Consider the following 19,543-nt stretch of genomic DNA (forward strand, 5'->3'; position numbering starts at 1 on the left):
CGGCGCCCGGGGAGCAGTTGGGGGTTCGGTGCCTTGCTCAAGGGCACCTAAGTCGTGGTATTGAAGGTGGGAGAGAGCGCTGTACATTCACTCCCCCCACCTACAATCCCTGCCGGTACGAGACTCGAACCCACAACCTTGGGTTACGAGTCCGACTCTCTAACCATTAGGCCACGACTTCCCCAACATTTCTCTCAAGAAAATTTTAAATTTAATATGCTAACAAATATAAAAATGCATTGCTTGGCCAAGAGAAGGTAACTTTGAAGACAACATTACGTATAGTAAAGCGCATCTTATATGCAGTTATATAGATTTTAGAGCCATTAGGTGTAAAGCATGACAGTGGGATACTCTTACCAGTCTGAATGGCCTAAGAAAACCAATTCCAGACACCACATTTGCCAAACAAAGTTCCAGCAGACTCAGTGTGACTATGATGCTGTCAAAGATATTCCAGCCTTCCTGAAAGTAAGTGTACGGGTCCAACGCAATGATCTTGAATATCATTTCTGCTGCAAAGATGCCTATGAAAACCTGAAGGCAAGGAATAATTAAAACTTTTAAAAGAACAACTTTTTTTTTACAAAACTAGAGCCATCTACTGACTAAATGTATAATTAAATCTTTGCATATGTTGATTAGTCATTAACGTTTAGCAATCATTTATGAGAAAATTTTAACACTTTGTTTTGTATATAAATAAATTGTACCTGTGAAAACCTGTAGGTAAGACGACAATTAAAAACATAAAAGTAGAGGGACCACTCGTCCTCTTTTTCCCAGACATGTCCTGGCTGGGATTTCTAAATTGCCTGAAACAGCGGTTCTTAATCCTGGTCCTCATGACCTCCCGCTTTGCACATTTTGTATGTTTCTCTTATCGCTTCAGATGTTTGTTCCATTCGACCGTAAGTGCCCTGCGAAGTGGACATCACAGGATATTATTCGAAAGGATATGTTCCATTTAAAGGGCATTAAAGTGAGCGAGACGTGACTACTATGCAAATCTCAATGATTACGGTTAAATAACCCTTCACACTTTTCACTTCACAGTTTTGTCTGTGTGTGAAGACGCTGCAGGCAGTGGTGTAGCGCAAATCCGTGTTCTTAAGTGAAGTAAACTTTAGCCGATTTGCCGTGTGCAGGGAGTAGAGAGCAGTGAACACTGTGTAGGGACCCTGTCAATCAGAACACAGTTCATTCATGGAGCTCTCTTCTAACGAGCCGATGATTTGAATCAGGTGTGTTAACCAAGAGAGACACGCAAAATATGCAGAGCTGGGGGTCCCAAGGACCAGGATTAAGAACCGCTGTTTTAGGCAATTTAGAAATCCTGGCCAGGATATTTTCAGGAGAAATAGGATTTCAGTCACCCTATTAAAAGTATTTTACAAAACTAGAGCTGTCTACTAACTAAATTTGAAATAAAAAACATTACATATGTAATGTGGATTTCTTGATCACTTTTATCAATCATTTGAGAAAACGTATATACAAATAAAGTGTCTTATATTCTTATATTCAAAATACCGTTTTAACACTTTCATATATAAATTTAATTAGTAAATTCACACTCCTCCATTTCAGTGGGGTTGCACACTAATAACAGTAACTCTTTCTAGAATAACAGAACAAGCCTCAAAATATTGTACATGAGGGCATTTCATAGTCATTAAAATGCTGCTACAAATGTTCTTACCACATTGGCAGTTGAAAGCATGTAAACATAGTCATTTTGCATGGGATAATACTCCATGGCCATGAATACTGTGTTTATCACTATGCAAATGGTGATAAACAGATCTGCAAAGGGGTCCATCACAACCATGTGGACAATTTTCTTTATCTTCAGCCATGTGGGACTGCAATCCCAAATCAGATAATCCTCGGCAAACTCGAACCAGCACTCCACACACTTCTGTTTCCAGACCTCCGACGCTGCCGTGTGAAAAAAAAATAAAGACAATCTGAAAGCTGTATGTGAACTAGTATGAATTTTGGCAACATTTGTAACAAACAGAAATGAGCAAACAAGCACTTGATCAAAAGAACAGTTCATCTTTCTTCTGTGAAAAATAAAAAGGGCCTCTATGAAAGTAAATGAGAAATGAGGCTGTCAAACTTCAAGAAGACAATAAAAGCATCATTCATTTTCGGTCTATTACTCAAACAAAGGTATCATATGACTTTAAATATTGGGAAAATGTCATATGAACAATATTTGATTTTTATGGTTCCTTTGTATTTTTTGAAGCTTGACAGCCTCGGCCATTATTTTATTATAAAAGATTGTCCTGTATTGAGAAGATATTGAAAACTTTTGTGCTACAAAGCAATAAAAGTCATTTAGGTTTAAAATTTAAAACTTTATTTAAAACTATTTATTTAAAAGTACAGAGAAAAATCCAACAAATATATCTCACATTGAGTTTCTTGTAAAGGGCTGTTCACACAGAATACACTACTTTTCCTTAATAAGAATAATTTCAACTTTGCATCACAAGACCTTGCATTTTTCCCCCATTCCACTGCCAGAGTCTCACGTTTTTCAAAGAAAAAATGCATTCTGTGTGAACGGCCCCTAAGTGTGTTTGGCATTTAGGGTTTCTTACAGTCAGTAGGGTTGTTGCTGACACTTGCGACGCTCAAAGCTCGCTGTCTCACTGACTGGTCATATAGAAAAGCCTTTGAATAACTCTTTGAATCACATCGGCGTCGAGATTCTTCATCTGTGTCATACTGTAAAGGGATTAAATCAACAGCAAATACATCAACAAATGTTACGATGGTGCTTCATTAGTGTTTGTAATGCAGCAATCTATTGCTATTTGTCAATCATTCTTGTATTCAACTGAATGAATTCAGGCATGAATGATATTTCACAAGAAATGTGGCAAAAAAATTAATTTAAAAAATTGAATTAAAAACAAAATAAATAATTTACAAAACATGTCTTGAAACATAACATCTTATTTTTCATAAACTTCTGATTTTTGGGGGATCTACTTAAAAGGTCTTTGCATGTTTCAATTTATATGTATGTATATATATCATATATATTTCAATTTCCTTCGTTTAACACAATTCTTTTGCTGCCTTGCAAACACTGCTATTTCCTTTTGGACATTTCCAGTGCTATTTCCAGTGGACATTTTAACCACTTTGAGAATGCCTTTGTTTGTGCTAAATGCCACTAGTAGTACATATTAGTACATATTAAAAATATTAAGACATTGTAAATGTTTATACAATACAATGAAATGCTTTATAAAATACAAAGGTTTTAAAAAGTTGTAAAAAAAGTTACAATTTAATTTTTAAAAAGACATTATGCAGAGTAACATGCTTTAAACAAATGCTTGAACAAGCTTTGAATCCAAAGCTGGATATAATGTGTATTTTGCTTTTTTAATGATTAATTGATTAATTGAACAAATAATTGACAAACTAATCGATTTCCAAAATATATATTAGTTGCAGTAACTTTAATATTGCACATTTTATGTCTTTACACGCTGATGATATGCTGTCATCCTGGAAAACAATTGAAATTGTTTATTGTCACAACTTGATTTGCATGCTCACACACAGAATCTGCATGCAATGAACTTCCACAGTAATCTCTGCAGATTTCTGCAGAATGTGAATCTGATCACTCATAAGTTCCCTGCCATTTCATGTTTTTTTTTAAAATACATATTTTGCATTTGATTATGCAGCTTTTTTTTTTTACATATTTAAATTCATCCCACAGAATTCTGCAGATTTTCACCCAAAGTTAGCAAAAAATAAAAAACAAAAACGTGCACAGATTCATGTCAAAATATAGCCGCAAGCGGCAATCATCGGGGTCCAAGCACAACCCAGTGGGCAATTAATGTTGAAAAGACATCAAATTGACATCAAAATTGACCTAAAAAACATGTCAAATATGCAAATCAAACTGATGTCAAAAACTTGACATGACATTGACACTGAATTTAGGATATATATATATATATGAAGGTATTTTGGAGATCACAGATTTCTTTGGAAACTGATTAGACTTAGATTGTTTTAGCCTTTATTAAACTTCAAACTATGAAACTATAATGAATGTTATGCATAGTAAATCTATTGAACCATTACACAGATTTTAAACGATGCGATTCTAAACGATGACCCAGTGCATCAGAAATTCATGAAGTTTGGCATGAGTACACTTGAAGGCAGCAATATTTAGGCTACTGCAATAAAAAGAGATATTTTAGTACGTTTAGTACGATATACAGTATGTTTTGTTCAGTTTGTCTCAGAGAATCAGAGTTTTTTTTTTATTGTAACCTTTATGGTTGCGGAGATATGAGAAAAAACGTAAAAGTACTGATTATAGCGCCACCTATGGTCCAACCGGGATCTGTGTGCACCTGAGTAGTGGAGGAGATTTGGGACCATCCTGCCAAATTTGGTGTTTCTAGGACTTACGTTTTTGTCTGGCCAGACACTTTTAGGACAGAAAAAGAATAGTGATAAGAAGAAGAAAATAATCAGTACAAATACAATAGGGTTCCAACACCTTCAGTGCTTGGACCCCTAATAGAGAGAGAATGATAATAAAAATCTGCAGTTTAAAATGAAGCATTGCACCACAGCAACAGCACATGCATTATATGTGCTTACGCAAGTGTCGTCAAACATGGCTCTTTTTCTGGACACCTCCGGCGTCAGTATTCCGGAGGGCGAGTTGGGTGAAGACGCTCCGCCCGACACTATCACCATGCCATTGCTGTCAACCACGTACCGTACTTTTCCATTAGACGGCAACAATATACGCGGCGTCAGACTGCTTTTGCTAAGAGTGCTGTAAAGCCGCTCGGATCGAGAGGGTAGAAACAGAGAGTCTCTCCGGCTGCCCGTCTCCTCACACATGCTTTGCTCGTCGTCAGCGTAGTTGTTTTCTGAATGCACACGCCTGCGGAAGCTGAAGATGCTACCTTTGCTGTCCCGACGTGGGGTGAGGATTGAATCCTGAAAACTCAGAGGGGACTGAGGAGAAAAAAGAGCCTTACAAATACACTGCCAAACAAATTAAGGCATATGAGGATGTAACCTGACTAACCGATGGAAGATATCCCAATTTACAACTTTTAACAATTTGCCGATCCAACTTTAGCAACTGTCCGCCTTATTATCATATATAACTATAGCAATAACTACATAGGCATCCACACCAATGCATGACAATTGATTGGTTGTCAATGTTTTTATTATTTATGATTTGGAAAAACAACACTGTGGACGTGGAGTGATTATTAAAACTTCAGTTATAGCTAAAGTTATCATCCTTCGTTTTTGCTCTTTTTTAGTGTAAGTTCATGGAAATCCTGTGTTTTTAAATTAATTTGTTAATTTTACAGTAATGATCCAAAAATATTGTAATTGCAATCTGTGTATTTAATTGTAGTTTTTAGTCATGCGATTACATAATTTAGCAATTTCTTTAAAGAAAAATGGCAGATAGTGATGCTTTGCAATTCAAAATTTCAGCCCACATAAGAATAACATCAAATCTAATCTAAACATTTTAAAGAAAATTATGAGTCTAGCAACAGATCAATTGGACAAGCAATGGCAGAACAGAACAAAAGTGGCAAAAATCGTGAATATCTTGATGAAGATGATGTTGATGATTATGCTGAATATGAAAAAGAACAATGACGTAAGAGAAAGATGACAATGTGAGAAGATGAAAAATAAATGAAAGTTGATAGATGTCTTTAGTTTTGATGAAGTTGAGATGAAGTTTTTTTTTCTCAAAGCAAAGAAATGGAAAAAAAAAATCCATGAATTTGTTACGAACGAGGAGGCGAAAATAATTTAGATTTGAGTCAAGCAGATAGTTGAAAGAATGAGGGGGGCAGAATCAAATAAAATTAATTTTTAATGCTGAATAATGTAGAAACTTTCTATCTGTCTATCAATAATATATTTAATGTTCAGTATCATTTCTAAATCATGAATCAGATATGTAAATTAGACCCATCTATTTATCATTCCTGTACACCTTTCAAACCTCATTCTTCATTTATCAAAAAATGTCAAAGTTTGTCTTTCCAGTACTATTCTAAAACTGTAATAATATCACACGTACGCAATAAGACATTTCCATAATTATTCTGATTTCACAAACACTGATATGACAGTTGTCTTCTGTATTTAAACAAATGACATTTCCTTATTGGTAAAATAAGCATCAAATGATAAAAAAAAGATTTTTTTCTAACCTGATGTGGAGACGTGCAAGTCCTTTCACGTGAGCGCCGGATTTTTCCATCAGCTGTAAAACGGAAGCTGGCCTTTCTACCATTTCCCTCTATGTTCGAATCCTCCTCTTTCTCGCCTTCCCCCTGACGCTGTCTCTTTTTCCTGCGGTTGCGTCTTTCTTTGGCACTTTTGGAACTGAGTTTGGAGGCGTCCGAGGAAGAGTCCGTCTTTTCTCCACTGAGCCCATCACACTTGGACGCTTCAGCCGCAGCCTGCCAAGCAATCATGCAACAGATTATATTTATGCAGTTTGTAAAGGTTTCCGGCATTTACATTCATGTATTTGAAATGCTTTGAAGGAATACATTCTGCTAGTGATGCATGCATTTTCCCAAGAATCAAACCCGTGACTTTGGCACTGATGGCGCTGTACGTTACCATTTGCATGGTATTCATACCCGTTTTAATGAAAACACCCAACAGACCTGAGCTTCCTCCTCGTGTCTCATCAGCTGCTGGAGCATGGCATTAAACTCCTCCTCTTTCTTCAAAGCCTCATCAATAGTGGCTTGATTTTGTTCATCATATGCCATGGCAACCACAGCCAGGATCAGGTTCACCAGGTAGAAGGATCCCAAGAAAATGACCAGCACGAAAAAAATCATGTAGCTTTTTCCTGCGGCCCGAAGAGTCTGTAAGAAAAGTCCACAATTAGTGTCAAATAAACATAGGAAGCTATTTGTGTCATTCCAGCATGATTATCTTCTTTTCCTAACAATGAAAGTGGATGGGGATTTTATAAATGACAAAAAAACACTATAAAAATACCATAGAATAGTCTATATGACTACATTCTAAATCATATGACTGATTTTGTGAAGAACAGATCGGAGAAGAAACTGCTCAAACAGTCTGCAAAACATCTTTTGTGTTCCGAAAAAGAAAAGTAATAATACAAATTTGGTTTCCTCTACGTAGACAAACAAAACACGCACCTGTTGGTAAAGATTCTCCCAGTAGTCTTGAGTCATCAGTCTGAATAAAGAAAGGAAGGCCCAGCCAAAGGAATCAAAGCTTGTGTAACCATAATCTGGATTGGGACTTGCTTTAATACATAAATAATTTTCTGGACACTGCCTGAAATGAACACGTGTGAGACAGCAATTGTCAAAAACTCACCATGCAACATAACATAAAACGTGTAACTGCTCTTGGCGAATGATGTTTGAAGGGAAGATAATGCCAAGGTTTATGAAATAATTCAATACACATAGCTTACCCAGCATCACTACTTTTCCCACAGATCAGAGCATCTTTCTTTCCTGTTGGGACATAATGGTTACCTACAGGAAAAAAAAGAATACCATTCATAATAAAACTTATATAAAGTTAAGGTGTATTAGTTGGTTTGTACTATAACCCATGAGTTTATTCAGTTCATTACAGGTCATTTCATATTTTAAATGTATGTATATATATATATATATATACACACATAAAATATTATTCACTTCACTGGTACATTTTTCCCCCACTAAATATTACCATATGGCCATTTTCTCCATTGTTTTTGGTGCAGAAAATGGGCCAATGATGATATTAAGACTGGTCCATTTGCAATAAAAAGTCTTAATATATTACTATTTTCTTCATTTTTGTATTTAATATTCTTCATCTGTTAATGTATTTTATATGTAATTTTTATTTATTTATTTATTGCACAAAAATTACCATATGACCATTTTCTTCATTGTTTTTGTGCAATAAATGTCCCTTAATAAATTACCATTTTCTTATTGGTCCATTTTTGGCAACAAAAAATATTGAAGAAAATGGTCATACATTAACACCAGAAAAGACCAGAAAACAGACTGACCATTTTCCATCCTCTCTCTGACCCATCGAATTAAATGGGACGTTTTTTTTTGTTTTGTTTTTTAATGGAGCAGGGCCAAGCCCCATGCAAATGAGTGAAATGTCAAAATGCCAGCAGAATTTGTGTATGTACCAGAATAATAGTACATGTGGAAGGCACTGTCCTCAGCAAGCAGCGGTCCAGATTACCTCACTCCTATGATAGCTTTCCCCCATCCCACTAAAGTACTTTATAATAGATATCATATTTCACCCCCCTATGAACAAGGTGGAATTCCTCTTCCTCTTTCTCTCAAAAAGGTTTTTCATGGCTGGAGCTAATGTAAACGTCCATAATGCTGAATGATGACAGCTGGCTGTCTGGCAGGTGCACAGATCACTTACACACACACACAATACTTGTAATTAGTATACTGGACCTGTCACTCTTCACTGCCTTTATATCGGCCCTGATCGAAAGTTTTCAGGTGTTCTAAAACCTCTAGTCTCTCTGGATTACGCGATGTTGTGATACCCATATTATTTGCAATAACTTGTCACATACAGCAATAATATATGATTTCAATGTTCTGTACCATTTCTAAATCACTAATACAATAAGTAAATTAGTGTTGTACAGTCATTCATTTATATAATTTTATGTGGCTTTCTGCTGAAACGCATGGATGCATGTGTGTATTGGTGGATAAATGTATGGATGCATTTATGGATGTACTGATGCATGTATGGATGGAGCAAAATTCATGTTTACCAACAGTTACAATTTTTGTAGGAAACCTTGGTCCAACATTGCTTTTTGTGCCTTGTTTAATTCAATTTGTCATTTTGTTTCTCTACGTTGTGTTAAAAAAATAAATAAAAATCAAATAAACACAAGTTTTTGTTTTCTATTAATTGCCTTTGGGTGCATGAAAGCATTTGAGGGTTTTGCATAGTTTAATATCTGCATGCTTACTGCATATTCTTTTATTGTGCACTAACATATTTTCAGCTACATGTACTTCTAATATTACTAAAATTAATTGCATGATTATTTGAGTTTTCACAACAAAACACAAATGTTGATCATCGTTACATAAATAGTGCAGCTGCATCAGATTCTGAATCTATTCCATTCAGCAAAACAATGAAAATGAACTTACTCTGATTGTTAATGTAATCATTGCATTCGGGTGTCAGGTAACACACCTCTGTCTTGTTAACAATATAATAAGTTAAGTTGTGATTGGATGGCTGGAGCACACATTTGTGTTTTAGAACTCCCATGAACAGCTGCAGTCCGACCAAAGCAAAGACGCTCAGGCAAAAAATAGTCAAGATCATCACATCTGACAGCTTCTTCACTGACTGGATCAGAGCTCCAACGATTGTTTTCAGCCCTGTGCAAAACAGAGTAAACCTTGTCACTTTCCAACTTTACACTGATGTAATCAGGGTCCAAAATTCAATTCAAGTATTTTATTCTGACTTTGAAATGGAATTATTTAACTGTTGTTTTCATGCATATTTATGACAAACAGTGCAGGTCATTGTGACATCACATACGAGAGACTCTTCATGTGAGAAGACTCCTTGTTTTGCCAAATTTAGCCATTAGAAGTCATGACAGATGTATTCCTTCAGTTTATGATTTATTTCACTAATAACACATCAGCAAGGGTCAGGCTATCATTTTTACAATTCAACTTAAATCATGTAACAGCAGTTTGTATTTAATGCATTACATTAATTTTGGACCCTGAATGTATTTAAATAGTGTTTTTTATTTATATGATTATGTTAACACTGATATGTTTTTTTAAATTTGATATGTTCTTAATGCTACAAGAGGAAATCTCTGAATGTTTCAGGATAAAGTTCACAGTAGTTTTTCATGTATCACATGCACATCACTGCTGAAGACATGCAAGACGGCTACAGTACAAACAAACTCATCACAAAAGGAGAGGAGAAACAAAAACAGCAAACACTCGCCCATAACGAATCTAGGTCTGATTTCAATAACACATTACAGTGATCGTTAAAGGAGTAGTTCACTAAAAAAAGAAAATTTGCTGAAAATGTACTCATTCTCAGGCCATGCAAGATGTAGATGAATTAGTTTCTTTATCAGAGCAGTAGAGTGAAAAGCTGCACGTTTGTGTGTAAAAATAAAAATAAAAATGTGGATTACTGTGATGTTTTTATCAGCTGTTAGGACTCTCATTCTGACAGCACCCATTCACTGCAGAGCATCCATTGGTGAGCAAGTGATGTAATGTTACATTTCTCCAAATCTGGTCAGATGAAGAAACAAACTGATCCACATCTTGAATGGCCAGAGGATGAGTACATTTTCAGCAGATTTTCATTTTTGGGTGAACTATTGCTTTTGTAGTACTTTTACTAGTAAACCATTTAAGTCTCGTAAGCACACATAAATGAAACAGTTCTCAAACTGCGTATGACAAAAGTAATGACTGCATTTCAGGGTGTTGCTTCATAGATTGAAACTGATACATTTCAAGATTTGTGAGTTTTTGACCTACTGATTAAAAATAATTGACTTATTCAATGTGAATCAGACATCACTGCTTGTTTTTTTGTGTGTGCAACCATCAAATCATAAATTAAAGCAAGAACACCTGAAAAAGAAAACTGGAAAATGTTTGAAAAAAATACTTATTTAAGCACTTAAAGAAGAACATGACATGCTTGAAGGAAGCAGTGTCAGCATCTGTGACCGTGACCTTTGCCCTAACTCTCACCTGGGATGACCGATATAGTTTTCAGGGCTCGAAGAACTCTGAACGCTCGCAGGGCGGACACACTACCCAGATCCACAAACTCTGTTACATATCTGAAACATGGAGGGTGGGAAATCAAACACTGCCAGACATACAACACACAGGAAGGTCGAGACACAGGGTTGCAGTCGGGTTCAAAGGTCACACAGAGGTAGTACATCTAATCGTGTTCCCTGCTTACCTGGAATTACTGAAATAGTTTTCAAAGCTCTGAGTACCCTGAATGTGCGGAGAGCTGATACATTGCCTATGTTTATAAACTCTGTTACAAACCTGTGGGACCAAATATACAGATACAAATAAAGCTGATGAGCACTGAAGATGCTAGTGGCCTTTATGGGCATTTTATGGACTAATTATAAGTTAAGAATGCATAATTAAAGATTATATCTGCTTCTTAAAAAAACAATTAAAATTAAAGTATTAAGTATTTTAAACTCTAAAAAGTAATAGTGTTTACGTATTTTAATAAACATATAGTGCATAAACATATATAAAAAATGAAATATAAAATAACATATTTAATATTTAATAATATATTTTCATTTAAAATAAAATACAATAAACTATTATAAACAATTGTAAGCATTTTTTGTTTTAATATGGGCTGGCAAAGAAGTCAACTTTTCTCTGTGATTTTAAATAGACAAATATGCCAATTTGAGAAGTTTTTGAGAAGTCTTAGCAAGGAAACACATTTTTGAACCACAAGCTTATTGGAACAACTTTTTTGAACTCTAAACGTTTTACTCTAAATGTATAAACTATCAATTCAATCCTTTAATAATGCATTTTAAATGTTAGAGACAGAAACCAAAAAAAAAAAGAAATGTGTTTCAATCTACAGATTTACATTTATATTTTGACATTTACCAGACACTTTTATCCGCAGCACTCTTATCATTGAAAGCTGACAATAACAACTGAAGATGATCATTTTTGACCACTCAATGGACTATGAAACACTAAAGTTGAAGAGTGTAATTTATACGCCATTAGCAGCACCAAACAGAATTGCAAAAATAATGAACATTCCCAAATTCCAACTTGCCCCTTCCAACATCATTTTTTAACATATTTTAAAGTTAAATACTAAGAAAAAATGTAGGATGGGACTTTTATCAAGGAATTGGTGAAAGTGGGTGTTTCATATAAAAAAAGGAGTAATTTCAGGGGAGGTTTAGGTGATGTCAGCCAAAAAGAAAAGTGGTTTTAGAGACAGAGTAAATTACTACATTTTAATGAACGATTGTAAAGGCAGAATTTTTTATCTGCAACAGTTTTTACAGATAAATCATCCACGATAAGACAGGAATGTGAATTAAGAAAGTAAACCTGGTCAGCTAGAAACCAGCAAAGTCTTTTTACACTCTTCACCTTTAAAGGTGGGGTAAGCGATTTCTGGTAGCCAATGTTGACATTTGAAATCACCAGAACAAACACGCCCGCAACTTTTCATTTTCCGTCGGTCTTAGTACACGATGTAACTACAGAAGAGTCAAGTTTTAAATAGGAAAAATATAGAAACTCTTTGGTCATTTTTGAGCGAGATGCTAACGGTCTAATCAGATTCAATGATCTATGCTAAGCTACAGCTAAAAGTGCTACCGCCAGACCCGGAGATCGGCTGAATGGATTCGAAAACGGTAAAACTCAACTGTTTAACTCTAAGGGAGTTGGAAAATGAGCCTATTTTCAAAAATAGTGGAGTGTTCCTTTAAGCCCTCTTTTGTTCCACAGACGTTTTCCTCTTTTGTTTTTTATCCGCCATCTCTATCTTTCTGTCACTCGGCACGGCTAATGTCCGTCCTGTCCACTGAACACTCTCTCCTCCACATCATGAGTAGACACGCCCCTTACTGCTGATTGGCTACAAGTTTGTTTTGCTAGTCGGCCCGAATCAGTTTTCTAAAGCGTTTTTGAAAAATAGCTTACCCCACCTTTAAGCAATGATAATAAATGGATTATAATAATTTAAAGCAGTGCAGCCGGGGTAAATAACAGATTTGTCATACTTACGCCATGACTATAACCATAAAATCCAACCAGTTCCACGGGTCTCTGAGGAACGTAAACTGACCCACACAGAATCCCCTGGCGATGATCTTTATGAGTGCTTCAAAGGTGTATATCCCAGTGAAGGCATATCTGTTAAAAACAAGACCCTCAGTTCCTGCACTCAGCAAACATAGTGAACATTTCTACACGATGCTTGAAAAGCAACAAAGAGATCAACTCACTCTACATTCTTGGCCCAGTCTGGAGGTTGTGAGTAGACCATGAAAGCGCAGTTTGCCAGTATAGTGAACATTATAAACATACTGAACAATGTGAAAGCTGCAGTTAAGGAAACTTAGTGACAGAACTACAGTACCATTCAGAAGTTTGGGGTCAGTAAGAATTTTTTTTATAGAAATGAACACATTAAATTGATCAAAAGTTATAGTGCAGACATGTATAATATTACCAAAAAATAAAATAAAATAAATCAAATAAACGCTGTTCTTTTGATTTTTCTATTCATCAAATAATCCTGAAAAAATAAATGCATCATGGTTTCCATACAAATAATAAGCAGCACAACTGTTTTCAACATTGATAATAATAAAATGTTTTTTTGAGCAGCAAATCAGCATATTAGAATGATTTCTGAAGGATCACGTGACACTGAAGACTGGAGTAATGATGCTGAAAATTCAGCTTTGCATCACAGGAATAAATTACATTTTACAATATATTCATATAGAAAACAGTTATCTGAAATTGTAATAATATTTCACAATATTACTGATTTTACTGTATTTTTGATCAAATAAGTGCAGCCTTGGTGAGCAGAAGAGATTTTTTCAAAATCATTAACAAATCTTACTGAAATACACACTTGAAATGAAATTTTCCTGCAGTATGGAGTAAAAGAGGTTTAAAGAGGCTTTAGCTAGTAAGATGATAATCCATTTAAAATTGATTTTTTTTGATAAATGATTGAATCATATAGAGGTTCTCAACTGGTTTTGCTTCAGGATCAGGTTTTACATTGGACACGAAGTCATCAAGCCATAGTTTCAGGCTCTCAGCTGCTTACCATTTATCACACAAAGTATGTTTATCCTGAAGCAAACCTTTCTTTAATGCCATTTGGGTCATATTTTCTTTGACCTTATGTAATTTTGTTAATGGTTTCTGAGAACAACATGTCCATTTGACATCTACATTGATTCATCATGGTTATTTTCAGTTAATTATTTGCATTTATTACCAATCAAACATAACAGGCCTACAACTCATTTTTGGGTTGTAAATTATCAATTGAAACCCACTGGATTAAACAGTAAAAACATAAGACCCATCCATCACAGCAAGACAGTCGCCATCTGCATGTTTCAGCAGTTGAGAAGGATATGAATGTACCAAAATCTTAATTGATATTCTCCTCAGAAGGTTGAAGGGACTGAAGATGTACAAGGCAGAAGCGGCGCTGAAACGACTGATTGTCTTTTTTTTGTTCACTACTATAAAAGTCTAAACAAGAGGGAGATGAAGAAGATGAATACATTAAAGGTGGGCAAAACAGTAAGCAAAATAAATATAAAATAAATATATGTGTGTGTGTGTGTGTGTGTGTGTGTGTGCGCATTTTTGTGACAAATGAGGACATAAATTTGTATAATGACAAGGGTATGACATAGGTATTACAAGGAGAAGGTGACTTTTCAGGACATTACCCCATGTCCCCACTTTTCAAACGAACGTAAATCACACAGAATGGAGTGTATTGAAAATCTGAAATAGCACAAAGTTTCCTGTAAGGGGTAGGTTTAGGGCTAGGGTTGGTGTAGGGCAATAGCACAAACAGTTTGTACAGTATAAAAACCATTACGCCCATGGGATGTCCCCACTTTTCACAAAAACAAACCTGTGTGTGTGTGTGTGTGTAAAATGAATGAAAAAGTAATGTAAATCCGTTATAAGTTGTATTTTTAAACAGCTGCTAATACAACTCATTGTGTGCTTCTTACTTTTAGAGAACTTACTGATATAGTGTGTTCCCTTCGATTTTAATAGGATGATTAAGATCAAGATAATAAGTGCTATTCTGAAGTAGAATTAAGGGCTTCAAATCCTGAATCTCTATGACTGTGTATCTGATTGTAAAAAAAATAATAATAATAAAAAATATTTGCCATAAAATAAAGCAGGAGATTTGTTCAGTGATTAAAGGTTGGTCTAATTTATTCAATGTAAAGCACAAATTAACTATTAATGCTTTTTGTGTCCTTTATTCTGGTGTGGGAGTCTTGTACAGTAAACCATTACGCCTATGGGATGTCCCCACTTTTCACAAAAACAAACCTGTGTGTGTGTGTGTGTGTGTGTGTGTAAAAAATAAAAATAAACAAAAATTATATATAATTAAAAATACGTATTATATATATATATATATATATATATATATATATACAGTATATATATATAAATAAAACATGCACAACAATAACATATAATATGTTTAGTTCTTCTTAATTTGCATTTGAAAACATTATTTGTTGAAAATGTTCTTATTTAATTATTGACCATGAAATAGCTTTTTATATTAAATCAAGTCTTACTCAAATGTACTTTTTTTTTTACATGTTTCAAATTTCAAAAACATTTATAAAGTTTCTTTCCAAGTCTTTCTTTTTACATTTTTCTAAGATTTAAACTTTAAATCCCAGTTTTCAGGGTGATGCTTTGTACCCCTTGCAGTGCCTGTGGACTCTCATGGGTTCGTTGAGAAATATAAATCCAAACTCACTGCCCGATTGCTGTAGAACTGGTCCAGGTCCTCCAGTGGCGTGGACACCAATCCTCTGGGAACGTCTCCGTATATGAAGGGCAGATTTTTCCCGGCCTCCAGGCCGCTGTTGGGTTTCCTCCTGCATTCATCGTCTTTATTTTTCTCGTGCTTGTCCTTGGACTTCCTGGCGTTCTCCTCAGCGATCCGACTCTCGATGGCCTTAAGAGATTCACGGGTGAACTTACGGAAACTTTTAGGTCCTGGTGGAGTAAACGAATGCGCCATTTTCTCATCCTGAACCTTCAGAGTGATTCTCTACACGTCTGCATGAGAAACAACTGGTAGAACTACAGAGAAAGAGAGAAAGAGTGAGTCAGAGGGACAGAAACTCATTAGATGTGATCGGTAACTGTATGGTTAGCTTTCTATAAAATCCTTCCGGAACCACAAAGAGAAACAGCATCCTATTAGTGATGGAAATGCCTTGCCATACTCTAAACCATCAGAGTTATCAGAAACAGAGCTCTCAAGGAATCAGGGTTATGTATACCACACAAATACTTTTCAGTCCCACCCGACTTAAACAGGACCTTAAACCTACTAATAGCTTATGTCCATGTAGTTCAACTAGTAGAGTGTGGTACAAGCAATACCTCATGGGTTTGATTCACAGGGAATACACATTCTTATAAAAAAATTATACATTTACACTTTTAGTTGTTTTGGATAAAAACATCCACTAAAGGCATACATGTAAATTTAATTAAATTTGTGTAAACAATCTTCATTACATTAATTTAATTTATTTAAATGTAAGTGAATGATATATGTTAATTAAATAATTACATTTAAATAAATTATATATTTTAAACAAATTAAACTTAATTATACATATACTTTTTACATTTACATTTAAATTCATTTAATTTATTAAAATCATTTACATTTAAATACATTTTAAGCAAATTAAATTAAATTAAATGATATATTATTTTTCTAAATAGTATATATAATTTTTTCATTTGTTTAATTTACTTAAAGGGGTCATATGATGCTGCTAAAAAGAACATTATTTTGTGTATTTGGTGTAATGAAATGTGTTTATGCGGTTTAAGGTTAAAAAAACCTTGTTTCTCCTCTATGCCCCGCCTTTCTGAAACGCGTCCACTCTCCAAAGCCACGCCTCCTCCAAAACACATGACCGCGCACAGGCAGACCAGAGGCTAACCAGCGACACGATGAGAGACGGCGTTGGTGGAGGATTTAATGCAACACTGTCAGATTACCCTTATGTCTGAGAAAACTTCCACAGACAATATAAGTACATATAAATACATTTAGAGCACTTAACTTAGTGATTGATATGGGGATGTGAAGAGACTTTCAAACAGCATAACAAAAAATGTTTCTGAACCAAATCACCTACCCTGTCTACCTTTAAGCTGCTAATTTGGATCAGCATTTGGAGCAAACATCATGCTCATGTGACAAAGGATGACTTCATACATATTTAGTTCATAGGTTTTAAACCCTCAGACTACCAGGCCAAATCCATAATCACTACATAACCACCCACTTATTTTATTGGATTTCCGTGAGGAGTTCAAGTTATAAGATGTTCTTTAACAATAAAAATACTGTAAAGTATAATAAAAATAACTTTATAAAACGGATAGTTCCGGTCCTTGATTCTGATTGGTTGAGCCGCATTCGAGGCTGTTGTAAATTACTCTACAAACATACACCTCTTTGTTTCTGCGTTTGGATGTTGCTTGGCAACCACTTTGCTGCAACCACAACCGTTTCTGAGGAACTACATTGTCTGGTGGAAGAATAATGTTTTTATTAATATCATTACACTTTATTTGCTCTGTTTTATTTTGTGAAACCTTACTACATATATGGAATAAACCGTTTTATACTCCGCTTCGTGTCGTGCCTAACAACGCCCCTTAGCTGTTATAAATTCACTGTAAACCACGGCTTCTTGGGGCTTATTGCTTTAGTAAAGGCAAAATGCTGACTTGGCCTGAAAGTTCAAATCAAAGCATAAACATTATGAACATTCACTCCATTGGATTTTTATTTATTTTTGTCTGCAACAGGAAAACTGTACATCCGATCAATTACAAAAAATAAATAAATAAATAAATAAAAAGCCCACCAAGTCAAAGTGAGGCGCTGTGCTAATATTGGTGGGCATCACTTAAAAGCTTAAAAAGAAAGTCCCTTTAAGGTACTGCAAATAAGCAGCCATATTTGTAACTCCCCAAGGCAGCTACTTGAATGGGGTAAGAAATCCCATAACTGTTTGCCAAAATTTAGTTTTCAAATCAGGAATAAAATCTGACAATGGTAGAATAAATTAAGTGCTTCCTAAGCTCAAATCATGTAAAAATTCTAGAAAAACAAACAGGCAAATACTATGGAATATGTAATAGTCAACTATTGGAAAACTGTAAAGTAAAGAACATCAGAACTAATGTTGTCAAAAGTACCGGCACTTCAGTACTAAGTCAATACCTACATTTTAAAAACGTAATGATACCAGCCTTTCCACAGTACCGGTAGTACCGATTTGCTGACAGGCGGCTGCTTTCAAACGCTCCTGTATTTGTGTGAGTGTCTGTGAAGAGCATCAAAGGTTTCAATTTACAACGTGTTTTTGCAGCGCAGAGCATTGTTGCCAATCACAGATATGTTTGTTGAGCGTGATTCTCTTATTTCAGATAAATCACTATAAGCCTAACCACTGAAAAACATCTCTTCTGATAGGATTTCACTAGAAAACCCTGAACATTAAAGGGGTCATATGATGCGATTTCAATTTTTCCTTTCTCTTTGGAGTGTTACAAGCTCTTGGTGCATAAAGAAGATCTGTAAAGTTGCAAAGACTAAAGTCTCAAATCCAAAGAGATATTCTTTATAAAAGTTAAGAGTCAGCCACACCTACCTCCAAGAGTGAAAAACCAACTCTGCACTTTGTTGAAAGGAGACCATTTGACTCCAGGAACCAAACACAGTATAAGACCAGCAAAGATCTCAATCAGGCAGGAGAACCTGGTCCAACAGTGAAGCCTGTTATGTGAGAAACACACAGCCAGACACTGGTCCTGGGACATTTCCTCTGTAATACTAAGAATCGTTATCCGATATAATTTCCTAATTGCATTAAGATATCATAATCTGTCTTCGGGTCACTAAGAGGAGACATCATTTCCTTCAGATATCAGTCTCGCTGGAAAGAAAAGGATGCAGATCAGAATCCTGGTTGAAAAACAACAATGGTCAAAATTGAGGAAACTATTAGTATGCTTAGTATGAAAAACAAAAACATGTCTCTTGGGATCTACACTCTTAAGTTATCTGACTTTTTTTTTTTTTTGCATTGATGCCATAGAAGAACCATTTTGGGTTCCAGGAAGAACCTTTCAGTGAAAAGTTCTTAAAAGAACCATTTTTTCTTAGTGTGAAGAACATTTGAATAATCTAAAGAACCTTTTTACACTATAAAGAACCTTTTGTGCAATGCAAAGTTCCCATGGAAGTCAAAAGTTCTTCATGGAACCATCGATGCCAATAAAGGACTTTTGTTTTTAAGAGTGTAAGATGTGAACTGTAGGCCTACTCTTTCCAGTTCTTGGCCTTTTCGATTTATCCTGTTCTCAGAAAGACAAAAGCACAACAGACACATTCTGTCTTGCAATCTGCTCACCCAACTTAATGAACAATATCCCATGAATTATTCCACTTGGAATCTCTCATTTATCTTCTCGAATCCTCACTCACGTCTCTCTCCTGGTCTATTTTTATGGGACCCTTTAAAATTTAATTCTCTCCATTTTTCTTTCCTTCCAAT

At 35.2% G+C, this 19,543-nt stretch overlaps 1 protein-coding gene across 1 annotated transcript in view; it reads right to left on the reverse strand.

Moving 5' to 3' along the window:
* Positions 1-19,543, reverse strand: part of LOC107755204 (sodium channel protein type 1 subunit alpha-like) — a 46,071-nt gene that overhangs the window by 20,400 nt on the left and 6,128 nt on the right. The window contains exons 2-15 of the mRNA XM_016571919.1: positions 15,703-16,022; positions 14,308-14,426; positions 13,148-13,237; positions 12,927-13,055; positions 10,869-10,960; positions 9,264-9,500; positions 7,526-7,589; positions 7,242-7,383; positions 6,732-6,938; positions 6,267-6,518; positions 4,663-5,028; positions 2,616-2,742; positions 1,703-1,941; positions 361-537 (exon numbers count right to left, since the gene is read on the reverse strand). Of these exons, the coding sequence (XP_016427405.1) occupies positions 361-537; positions 1,703-1,941; positions 2,616-2,742; positions 4,663-5,028; positions 6,267-6,518; positions 6,732-6,938; positions 7,242-7,383; positions 7,526-7,589; positions 9,264-9,500; positions 10,869-10,960; positions 12,927-13,055; positions 13,148-13,237; positions 14,308-14,426; positions 15,703-15,969 (2,508 nt within the window). The 5' untranslated portion in view covers positions 15,970-16,022. The remainder of the gene's footprint in view (positions 1-360; positions 538-1,702; positions 1,942-2,615; positions 2,743-4,662; positions 5,029-6,266; positions 6,519-6,731; positions 6,939-7,241; positions 7,384-7,525; positions 7,590-9,263; positions 9,501-10,868; positions 10,961-12,926; positions 13,056-13,147; positions 13,238-14,307; positions 14,427-15,702; positions 16,023-19,543) is intronic.

Source organism: Sinocyclocheilus rhinocerous, unplaced genomic scaffold, assembly GCF_001515625.1.
Source record: "Sinocyclocheilus rhinocerous isolate Xijiao unplaced genomic scaffold, SAMN03320098_v1.1 scaffold2187, whole genome shotgun sequence".
NCBI classification, from domain to species: Eukaryota; Metazoa; Chordata; class Actinopteri; order Cypriniformes; family Cyprinidae; genus Sinocyclocheilus; species Sinocyclocheilus rhinocerous.